Raw genomic sequence first — 12,595 nt, 5'->3', positions numbered from 1 at the left:
TTAAGGGAATACACATCTTAATTACTCTATTATATGCTTTAGCAATGGTCAGAGAATTAAGCAGTCCTGGAATGTAACTGACAGCACACTACATGTACAGTGTGAGCACTAGAGAACTGCATCACTGCATACAGACTAGAGACTGAAAAACTATACTGTACCCAATCTGAGAAGAAAAGTTTAAAGATCAGAAAATACAAATGATCAGAAAATTTTAATCCTGTATTTCTACAGGTTGTGTTATTTATAGAGTACTAGATGCTTTCTAAAATTTGTCTTCATCCTTGGAAAGGCAGAAGTGCAATGATTATGGTGTTGCCAAAACCATAACACAGACATTCCAGCTCATTTTTAATACAAACCTATTTGCCCAGCCCTAGTGCATACTGTCTTCATTCTACTGGCAATAGATACCACAGCTGCTTGCCCAGAACAGGATTTATTGTATGGCCAAAAGCTAGAATTTATGAGAATCCTTCTTGAATTATATAGCCAAAATATAGACTGTTACCCCCAAATTCCTCCCAAATTCCCTAACAGTAACAAATTGCCAAATCTCTCTCAACTCCCTCTTTTTATAGGAGGAAAAAACTAGTCAGAAAAAAAAAAAAAGAGGAAAAACAGAACAGAGTTTATTATCCCCTCTCATCTCTTCTGAAAAGCAGTATAAAAATCAATTCCAATCCGTGCAAAAACCAGACTTCTCAGATGTGTAACATTGTTTTATAATGTTAAACCAACTCACATGAAACATCAGTATGAAACATGGATCATGATGTACAGGATGCTGCATTATATTCTATAATGTACTTAAAAGCACTGCATCAAAACCCTTCATCAATCCAAAAGAATATCCTCTCTGGATTCTTTCCCCTGCTCAAGCACCATTAACTTGCTTAAGTAACTAAATACAAGCCAGTACATCAAACACCTTCTTTAATTCAAAATTGCTGAGTCGGGATGGCCAAAACAAGTTACCATACTACTTCAAACATATGAACTATATTAAATACCAGCATTAATTTCAGCAATAGTACATAAGAATTTCTATGCTTCATAGCATGAGATGATGATTCATCTAATTCATCATCCTGTCTCCACCATTACTTAATTTCTACTACTTTAAGGGCAAAATACAATTAATCAATTGTTGAATGATAAAACAGAGCAGAGGACGCAATAAAAATTCTTTCCTGATCCCTGGAGAAGATATATTAACTCAGTAAAACGTACTATTTGACTGGTTGTGTTATAACTCAGTTATTAGCTAGTATACATACTACATAAATAAAACTATTTTAAAGATTTTTGAAAAATGTATTTTTCAACAGAATCCAACTTATCCACTTCATCCAAAGATATTGCATATTTTCATGATCAGGCTATTTTCAGGTGAGCCTCCCTTTAAGTGAAACATGTCCATTTAGGTGCTATGGAATCAAGCGGGGTTTTGTACAAGTAAATATTAACCAAAATGAAAGCAATTAAACTCCTGCTTAGGTCAGAGTCAACTTGCAATTTACAATTAAGTAGGTTCTAAGTGAAATAAAGCAGAATATTGAGTTGAATTTCCTGAATTGTTTCCACTCATAGTCAGAAGGTGCTACCAAAACTTTAAACAGAGCTCGTGCTGTGAAATTTTACATATCAAGTCAAAAAGTATTTCCTGTGGAAAATTCTTCTCACGAGTTATTCTTTACAAAAGGTCAACACATTTTGATGTGCATTAGGGTATGAAGAAGCTTCATGGTTTCACTAACCACTGTCCTGTTTACAATGTGAACTGAATTTTAGTCAGGTGTTTCAAAGATATAACATAAAAGACATTTGAATTAAATACAAGAATAGGGTAACGTGTTTTTTGTAAAGTGGTGTAACAATTTTGGTTTCATTTTCAGCTGCTTTTGGTATACAAGTAATGATCAACAATTTACAGTTTGAATACTATACTCAGTTTATCTAGATATCTCAGTTTTACTGGCACATGAGTTTTAAGTGATTTGTTTTCCACAAAACACTGTTCGCTATCAAGATGCTTTAATCAATAATAAAATATTTTTGATAGCCAGATCTTTGTAACATTGAGACTTGATTGTACCTTGCTTTTATGAGAATTCCATAGAAAGATTTTTATAGTATCATCACCATTGTATATGAGTACTCCTATACTGTAAAAATGACAAGGAATCGCTCCTTTTCTAGCTCTCAGCTCTTCATGACAAAAAACGATAATGTATTATCTTCAAGGCCCACCTGAATTCTAATGCAACATACACATAGACAAGTATAGAAGTTGGAGGTGAAATACAACCCCTTGCAACAACTTTTGAATTTACCCTTTTATTCATGTGTCAGGTCTTTCTGAGCCAGTATTGTCATCTTGGAAACTTAATAAACTAAGCTGGTGTTTTAAAGAGCTGAGAACTGGCCATATTTCAAGAGTTTTCCCTCCTCACTAGGGATAAACTATGTCTAAAAAAAGATACCGTGATTCTAGACTAACTTCTTTTGTAATGAAATATTTTAAATTTTCCTTTGTTTATTAGAGGGTAACCTTTCAGTTCAGAGGCCTATTATTGACACAAATATTTTTGAAAGACAATCTCATGGCCCCCACATATCCTGTACTTTGCAAACCTGTCTGTTCTTACATTCTGGAAAGCTGAAAAAACCCAACCACCTAAAACTGAAAACTGATAGACAAAACTCTCACTGTAGGAAGTGCTGGAAAGGACTTTGCATCCTGAAGTTAATTTCCATAAAAGGAAGCCTCTGATTCATGCAAGCTGTCTTTTAGAAGACTAATAATTGCATAAAATAATCTAAGTAAATAAATACCATCAAATAAATACACCTGCCTGTAACCTCATATTCTTTAAAGCTTACATAAGAAGATATTTTATATGGTGAGAAATATAAACAAAACAGATTAAAAATCTTAACCTGTCTATTTACAGAACTATGACAATTTCAGAACAAAAGCTTGATTAAACAAGCAGAGGAAAAATCCTTATGTTACTTGTGGTAACTATCTTAAAATGTGACATGATCGCACAAGCATCATTTCCAAGACCTACATTTACTTTTCTTTACTGTAGTTAATTACCAGGGATAAAAGTTTAAAAAAATAATGACATGAAAGACAGAAATTAAACAAAATTAGGTAAACATGAGAAGGGGAAACTTGGCCTACACACAACACCAAGTTCATTTTTAATTTGTTTTCCCATGTTTTTTTAATACAAATTTCGTGACTGTGTTGTAGAAGGTTTATTTGTTAAAAAGAAGATAAGAATGCAAGATGCTTAACAACCGCCAAGGTTTTTGAGGGTTTGTGCTACAAAGTGTCTAATGGACTCTGTTAATGGATTTCCCAGCACATTTGGCAAGCCACTATTCCAAAGACAACTGCAATAATTCTAAGGGCTTTGGTATATTCAGGTCCTTGAAATCAGATCATTCAGTATTTGACTTCTTGTGCAAGCTCCATTTTCGACACTGTTGCCATATTAAAAAGGACTAGTCACAACAAGGGTAGGAATTGAGAGGGTTTGGTCTTAAACTTGAGTGCCTGGTCTGCCTAGGGATAACGTACTAATGGAATATCAACATGGAGATATATTGTCCCTTTTACAACAAATAATTCCCCAAAATACAGGAGAGTGATTATCAAAGTGTAACCCATTCTCAAGCATAGAAAGATACAGCAACAACAGAAATTCTACTGCAGTAAGTCTGCAAGGAGTAATAATTAGCTCCAAATGTAAGAAAAATCTGAGCTTTTAGTTACTAACTTGGCAACCTTGTAGACAGAAGTGAAAAAATGGCAACTCTCTTTTCCTTTGTATGCCAAAATAAAGGCACTTTCACAAACCTACCCGTAGGAAGACTTATCTATGCGAGAATACAGAAAAGGCAAGTAGTCAACTCTTCCACTGTTGTTCAACCCAAAGCTTCAATACCTAATTTAGAGGATTGTAGGCTTGAGGGATTCTGGGGCTAATGATGAATGGCTTATATTTTTACATAGCCATCCTTAAACAACCAATGTTGGGCATTACATTCAGTCATGCTACAACTCTGCTTGGAGTGGCATTACAAAATTATAATTGGCTGGTATCAGAGAGGATTAGTTATAATTCCAACAGTCATGACTACAACAGAACTTAATTTGGGCCATGAGCAAGCACTTGATTAGAATAATCTGCATCAGTTCGTTTTATTAGAGCCCAAGAAATGCAAAATAGGACTCTGTTCATCATAAGAAAGATTTTCCTTCCTATGCCTTTTAAACAACTCAGTAGACTTGTTTAGGTGAATTTCCATACTCAAGGTAATTTGGGGATTAATTAGGTAGTACTTAGAAAATCTACTGGAAATGGAAATCACTTCTGTATATAAATGATATGTATTACTGTAACACAGTCTTAAATCCTAAAGAAGACATATTTCAGCACAAAATTAAGCATGGCTAATCATAAGTGTATTAAGGGAGTCAATGATTCCACAATTCTGTATTTCATTAAAAGGACTGATCAGATTTACTTTAAAATCTCAAAGAAATGCTATATGTAGGTCACCTTATTTGCTTATCTGACTACTGACAACATGTCTGATAAATGTAACAAATTCATAAAGATATGAGTGTTAAAAAGTCCCCAAAATGTAAAATACTACTTTTATAATTACAAAACCGCATTTGACTCATTTACTTAAGAAAAAAATATATTCTTAACCGTGTTTCATATTGAAATATTAACTATGAATTAACATTTTAAAAGAATCCATGACATTATTTTCTCAAACAAAACTACAGAACAGTTTTGGCCTTCAGTGAATTCTCTGATGATTCACTGTTTTTGTTTTTTTGGGGGTGGTTTTTGTTTGTTTGTTTGTTTTTAAGTACATGGTATTTAAGCTACAAAAAGGTATTTAAGCTACAAACACACAACCAAAAAAAGCTTGATTTTTTTTTAAAGCTAACAAACTTTTTTGATTTTTCCTGCTACCCTGAAGAATAACTCGCTGCCTGTTTGCAAACAAGGTTGGTTGCAGTATTTTAGTCGGAGGCTGGCATATCTGATGTTATTTCTCCTCAGAGTACTGTGATCTCATGGACCACAATATGGCAACTAACCACATGAGGCAACAGGAAGACTTGTATGCAGTATATTCATTCCATGGTTCCTCGGTATTAAAGAATGTCTTTATATAACTTGAATATAAACAGTCTATGAGAAATAATATGCTAAATAGAAATACTGCTTAGAATCACAGTATTCAATTAAATCCCTAATCTTTTGTGCCAAATCATAGAAACTGATAAACATAAATCTTCTTTTCCAGATGGCATATCAAATCATCCCAGCTGCTGTTGACTGGTAAAATAGTTTGCAAAAATCAATATGGCACATGAGTATATTCCTTTACCCAACCATACATGAAGAAATTATTCCTCAAAAGGGACAATATCATCCATGCAAAACTCTCCTTTAGGTCACACAAAGGCATTAAAATGGTGAAAAATTGTATCTAGAAAACATACAGAACTTTCATTCAATACTATAAAATTGTTGCACTTCACAATTTTTCTATATTTTCAGAAATAAAAACTTGGAAACTTAAGTACAGCAATTACCAATAGCTCACTGGGTTTTTCAAAAAACAAGTCTGTCCTGGTTTCAGCTGGGATAGAGTTAATTGTCTTCCTAGTAGCTAGTATAGTGCTATGTTTTTAAGTTAGGTATGAGAAGAATGTTGATTAAGCTGATGTTTTCAGTTGTTGCTAAATAATGTTTAGACTAAAGTCAAGGATTTTTCAGCTTCTCATGCCCAGCCAGCAAGAAGGCTGGAGGGGCACAAGAAGTTGGGAGGGGACACAGCCAGGGCAGCTGACCCAAACTGGCCAAAGGGATATTCCACACCATGTGACATCATGCCTGGTATATAAACTGGGGGGGAGTTGGGGGGGGGGGGGCAGATCGCTGCTCAGGAACTAACTGGGCATCGGGCGGTGAGTGGTGAGCAATTGCACTGTGCCTCATTTGTACATTCCAATATTTTTATTACTACTGTTGTCATTTTATTAGTGTTATCATCATTATTAGTTTCTTCTCTTCTGTTCTCTTAAACCATTCTTATCTCAACCCACGAGTTTTACTTCTTTCCCTGATTTTCTCCCCCATCCCACTGGAGGTGGGGGGGAAGTAAGTGAGCAGCTGCGTGGTGCTTAGTTGCTGGCTGGGGTTAAACCACATGTCCACACAGAAACAGCTAGATATTTTATATGCACCTAGCATAAAACAGAAATGAAAAATGCTGATACGCAACATGTTCAGCAGCCCATCCAAAGTAGGGATAGTGCAAAGAAAATTCCCATTTGAGAACTTCTATTGCAAAGTGGTCCCCAAAGAAGTAACGGAAAAGAAATGCAATAATTCTCCTCCAGAATTGAAATGAGGGAGGTATGGAGAAATGAGACATCACCAGTGGCCATGCTTAACTTTTCTCAGGAATGGAAACTTTTGAAACTTTTTTCTGAATAGGTTCCCTTTAGATGAAATCAGTATAAGCTGTATTAATGGAGACAGACTTTTTTCTACAGATAGCCCAATTTCAATATTAGCTAGAACACTACTAACCGTTATTAGCAAACTTATTAAAAGGCTTTCATATTATGACTTGTTGCAAACATCTATGATGACTAGAATTACTTTATACTTTTCTGCAGCCTATGACATGAGCTGCCTTCAAGCAGAGCATCCTAAAAGCATCAGCAGGTCCCCTACAGAGTTGTGCTCTCTCAGACTTGGAACTTGGTAGGCCTGCCTTACATGTGAGGAATGAAGTCTACAAGCCCCATAGAACCTAATTAAAAAAAAAGCTTTGCATAACATTATGATCCCAAATTTTGCAGCAGACTTGGAGTCTGGCACAGATAGCTCTCCTTAAGCTGCAGATCCTGACACCACCAGAAAGAAACAAACATTGCAAGTAAGTCTTGGGTATTTGCTGAAAACAAACCAACCAACCTGCCTACCCTCCCCAACAAAGTATTGCAAGCTTCTTGACCAGCAGGTCCTAGACTCAAGCTTCCAGCTTATTACCTGAATCACAAGACCCAACCTTAATCTTATCCTTTTTCCCTTACCAGTTCCATTCCAACCCTAACCAATGGTGGGGATTTTTTATCATTCCTTTATCAAAGTAATTTGCCTTGAAGCAAATTAAATGTGTTTGTGCTTAAACGTAAAAAGATTTACTGAACAATGGATTGGACAGGCCTACTTCCATAAGCAGCTCTACAAGGAGTCTGCAAAGATGCATCATGAGACAATTCCTTATATACACTTACACCAGCACCAACCATATGAGTATCAGCATGGGACACCTTAGCCCAGCGTTCAGTTCATCCCTCAGTGTCAGCTCTGTTTACCAAAAGCGGCCCCTGAGCACTCACATTCCAGGATGGATTGCTTCAAGAAAATGCTGTGACATTTCTTATCTTATTACCAAGGAAAACCCCACTCCTTTACATGAAGTCCTGTCTCTGGCATTCCTGCTACCAGCAAGTTTAAACCCATCTGCAGCTGGGCCTTCTTGCCCTCCATGCCAGATCACTCCTTGGTCACAAATTACCATTGCTGAGCAGTTACAATTTTAATTTCCCCTTCACTAAATACATTGTCAGATTTGTGTTCCTAGCTCACAGCTACTTACCACGTCTTATGTCTCCTTTCTCATTCTCAAAACCAGCACCTTTTCCACTTCCCATTATCAGGGTTTTTTCACTGTCAGACCTTCTTTACCTCTTTAAGTCTAATTAGAATTCTTAGCTTTACCTACTCATTCTCCTAACTTGATTCAGTTTTTGCCCTCTGTGCATTTCTTACTAGAAAGTTTCTGTAACAGTACAAGAGACACAGATTTACCCTCCATGGTAACATCCAATTCTTTCATCTTATCAGCTTAGAGGAACTAGGAACAACATGAGAGAATAATAGATTCAACCTTAGTTCATCCTTAACTCCTTCTCTTGTGCTCTGTAGATAAAAACCTGCTGAATTGCTCTGTGAGGCTGCTTTCCTGAAAGTGCAGTTTGTTGAGACTGAAAATGTCCAAAACGTGGATGTGATAAATAATCAAACTTGAAGTTTACCACAATTAACTGAGCATTTCTGTTGCGTTCTGGTTTTAAGTTTCGTTACTGAAAATGGCTAACCTACTTTATCTGAAGTTTCCCAAAGTGCAGAGTGAGAAAACATCATGCAAAATTTCAGGCCAAACAGTCTAAATTGGAAACAACAGAAAAGACAGTCTTAAAGTGAAACGGGTTGAGCAATGTGAACAAGCAGGACTAAAGAAGACTACCTGTAGTGCATGCTTATTATACACTATTACAATAATATTATTTGGAAATTGTGTTATCTTGACAACTCATTTACCTTGAATTCTTCAACAATAATACTCAAGGCTTCATGTCCAGCTTTTCTCATGTCTTCTAACTCCTGCTTATGCTTTTCCTGTACAAAAACATGGAAAGATTATATACAACATAGGCACCTGACAACAATTTTAATTAGGAGGGTAAAGACCAATTATTTTCCTCATTTTTGGTATCTTTCATGAAGAAATGCACACATCTTGGCTCTTTAGATATTATATATATGCTCAATTCCAGCTCATCCTAGTATTAATCTAATTTTTATTTCTTAATTTTACTTTATTAGTCCCCAAATAATTCTAAATGGCTCTCCAATTTTTTAATTTTTAAAAAATTTTCTTTGTTACTCTGATTTTTCTGGTTTCTTGGTACACCTGTGGATGGCAAGACTTCCAAATCACTCTCTTAGTAAATGTTATTTACTGCCTATATTAATAAAAACTTTGAAACGGACTAGTATCAGACTCAGTTTCCTCAAAGAGCACACCCTTCCCCTACTCATTACATAGCTCCTTTTTTGTCTTTTTTTATTCTTAAGGTTCCCAGGAAAGCATTCTTGCATAAGACATCCTGGATATGTTTTTCAAATAAAGCTCTACTGTTTATTTTTTATTTTATTCACAGTATTATGTAAAAATAACATGAACAGGAACATTCTAAAATTTTTGCCTTTATATAAAAATGCTTGCCTGTAGTTTGCTATCTGAGTCTGCAATGTGAACACCTCGTTAGATTCTCATCAACATTTCACACTTATCAATGAGCAGCACCACTTTCTCAAATCACCAATTAGTAAGATGATGAAAAACCTTCCCTCCTCCCTCATTCTTTGCTTCAGGGATCTGTTCTTAAATCAGCTAGTACAGCAGGTCATAGGTGCTTTAAATCACCTTGGAAAACTGGTGCAGAAAGCAGAAAGACATTAATCACAAACATTACTTTGCAGTGATTAAAGGGCAAAACCATATACAACTTACACTACAAATTTATTGCTTTTGGGTTGGAATTCAAGTTGAAATTAATCCAATTCTATGTTTTCTAAGATCTGTATATTTGAAATAAGCAAAACCTAGTGTCTAACAAAGTATGTTCAATTTTATTATGAAAGGCCATATAACACCATTAAAAATAAATTAATCAGTCTGTAACTCTATATTTGATTAGAGGTTTCTGCTCTGTCATTCACTTCCTTTCTCCTGAAAGGGTCATCTTAGCAAAAAGTTTGAAATTATAGCTATACAAACTTCTTATCTTCAGCCCAAATGTAATGAGACATTCAGATTCTCTTGAATAGAACTGTTTTTTTTGTGAAGCCCTGTGAGAACAACTGATATGAAGCAGAAGAATTGAAGATGGAAGTATTTTGATATATAAATAAAATACTACATCAGATAATGTGCAACATCTGGGTACATCTGTTTAATCACATTGTGATGCACAGGTATTACTGATACCACAAACTAGTTAAACTCAGATGTTATATATGATATATGTAAAAAAAAAAAAAACAGTGCTGAGCTAGAAATATTCTTACAGTACAAAACTACAGAACTGGTATAAGGAGGAGAAACATGGTCCAGTGCTTAACTCCAAAACTTCACAAATCATTAACAAATACATTCCCTGTGAAAAGTGAACGGGGGGGGGGGGGGGGGGGGGGAGATTGGATGAGAAAAAAGCAACTACTATAGTAGCATATCCTGAATTCACAAATACAAAAAAAGGCTTAGAGAAAGAGGAAGTTAATGGTAATTAATTATTCTAGCTGGAAAAAAAAACCCAAAACAACAAAAGCAAAACTGAAGAGAAAGCATTCTGTGTGAGAAAAGCCTTTAAATAAGAAGAGCTAAACCAATAAGATTTCCATCTAAGATCTGTCAGAACTACCTTCAATGCAACAATAAGACATAGTGCATCAAGTGTGTTGACTGAGGAAGTAACATTTCATTCTGATAAACAGTACAGTGCCTCTCACTACAGTTACCAGGCAAATCAAGGCACAAAGAAAAAAATGCACTTTGTCCTCTTACAATAAATCAAGTTTTTCAGAATTAGTGACTTTTTCAAAGTGATGTACTAAATGCAAACTGATAACACAAGTTGAAGCATCAAGACCAAGGTATAACTACCAACATGAAGATTCCTTCCAACATATTTTAGAGTACTTACTTTCTTAAAATATTTCCTAAGGTAAAGGAAAAGAGTCATTAGTAAAGAACTAATAGTAAGGCATCAGTTTTGCTTAGGTCAGGTCTAGCAGTCAATTTCTATAACAGAGGTAGAAGAGAAAATGAAAGGCCATTATTACAAGTACAGAGACAAAAAGTTTAAGGTCACTTTTCAATGCTCCCTCCAAGTAAGGGCTTCATCCAGTCTGATGAACACTACATTGCCTTTTTTCTGTGTTTATTTGCAAGATTCTTCAGCTAAGACAGCAGGCCTGTAAGTTTGTTTCTTTTAACTCATTAGGGTGCATTTCGATTCTTTTGAGGATGGCTGGCATTTTCTTCTGAAAGTCTGCAACATATTGTTTCAAAATCTTATAGATACATCACTCAAAGGAATGTGTGCTTGGTCCTTGTAATATCCAATAAGGAGAAGAGCCAAAATCAAAGTAACACATTTTGGAAGTGTATGCATTGATCTACTGTCTAACAGTGAAGATAGATCAAAGTTCCCGAGTTTCATGATTTGGCTATGAACTCAGCAGAAACATTCCAAGAACAGCAGCATACTCATTTGATGAACAACGGTCATGTCAGTTCTTCACAAATCCTCAATAAAATGTGTACTTTCTGTAGGAAAATAAGTTTAATGAATTGACGTAACTAGTCTTAGAATTATTACTCTGCTTGCAAGAAAGAAAAGGGAAGCTTTGTGAAAAGCTCTGAATAGTGTAAACCTGAAATTAAAATGTAATATTCAGATTTCCTATCAAAGAGAGAATTTTCTGTTTTCTGGCTCTTGTAGAATTCTCCTGCATGGTTTGCATGACCTTGGAGAAGTTTTTAAAGAACGTTGTTGTTCCCTTCCTTTACTTAATAAATGCTTTTAAGAAAGGAATCAAACACGAGTTGAAAAGTTTGAAATTTAAGTAAAATCATCTTCAGAGGACTTTCACACACCCCACCCCCCCTTATGCCTTGTGATGGACAGAATCTCACATCAGAATGTTGACAGTAATTAAACATAGACTTGGAAGACAGAGGGGTTTCTTTTAGTTTGAGATCAAAATCTTGACAATCATTCCAGAGAGTTTGAGGCATTGTGTGGACACAGTAGGAAAGTAACAGGCAATACATTGCTCAATGGTTATCAGTGTTTCAATTCTTTCTGTTTAGTGACTCTTATATGAGGAAACATTTCATTGCAAACACTTTATGCAAAAGAATAGATGCTTTAAAATGCCACCAAATGTATGTGCCTTCAGAAATATATCAAATGAATGATGAGAAAATGGGATCAAACTTTGAAAGTTTTCTTACTATCTAAAATCCAAGTGACTTCAGACTCTCCTTTTCTTTTCTTAGGCCCCTGTGAATCAAACCACTGTAGAGGCAGATGGATCCAGATGCCTGGTGAGCTTCCAAGAGGTGCAGTTCCCAAGGATGCCGTTGGGCAGAGAAGACTTCTGAAGTGGCTGTGACAGCAGGAAAGGTTACTGACCACCCACCATCCAGCTGCTTGTCACTGCCTGCCAATTGCGTTAGCTCTTCTTTTAGATCTTTTAGCTGAATTGCTTCCTAAATAATTTCAGTCTAAGTGAACCATTGTTAGCATAAACAGGTTTCTTTGTTGACCTCCAGCATTTCGACAGAAATGCAGGGCATGTCTTTGCCCATACTGGGAAGTATAAGGGTGACAGCTCTCAGAGTACTATGTAAGATCTGCAATAAGGTTTGTGAGATCTGAAGGGGGAAGAAGAAAGAGTAAAGACATCAAACTTATTTTATTTCATTATATTTACTTACCCTTAAGTTGATATATTTTTCTGCTAACTTTTTAAGAGGTAGGCTGTCTTGAATTGTTGGGGAAAAACACATGCCACCCACACACTCTGCACACATTCCCTACTAACCTTCCACTCTGGCATGCCTGCATGTCACACATATTGTAACAGCAATAAGTGAAAGCTTATACAAGAAGTGGGGG

The 12,595-nt window shown here is 35.7% G+C and overlaps 1 protein-coding gene across 1 annotated transcript in view; it reads right to left on the bottom strand.

Annotated features, from left to right (window-relative positions):
* The window catches only part of CCDC91 (coiled-coil domain containing 91), a 124,823-nt gene that overhangs the window by 70,682 nt on the left and 41,546 nt on the right, over positions 1–12,595 (bottom strand). Inside the window, exon 6 of the mRNA XM_010575319.1 lies at positions 8,445–8,522. Coding sequence (XP_010573621.1) covers positions 8,445–8,522 — 78 coding nt within the window. The remainder of the gene's footprint in view (positions 1–8,444; positions 8,523–12,595) is intronic.

Source organism: Haliaeetus leucocephalus, unplaced genomic scaffold (genome assembly GCF_000737465.1).
Source record: "Haliaeetus leucocephalus isolate CR32 unplaced genomic scaffold, Haliaeetus_leucocephalus-4.0 Scaffold473, whole genome shotgun sequence".
Lineage (NCBI taxonomy): Eukaryota > Metazoa > Chordata > Aves > Accipitriformes > Accipitridae > Haliaeetus > Haliaeetus leucocephalus.
This window is presented reverse-complemented; position numbering and strand designations above follow the sequence as displayed.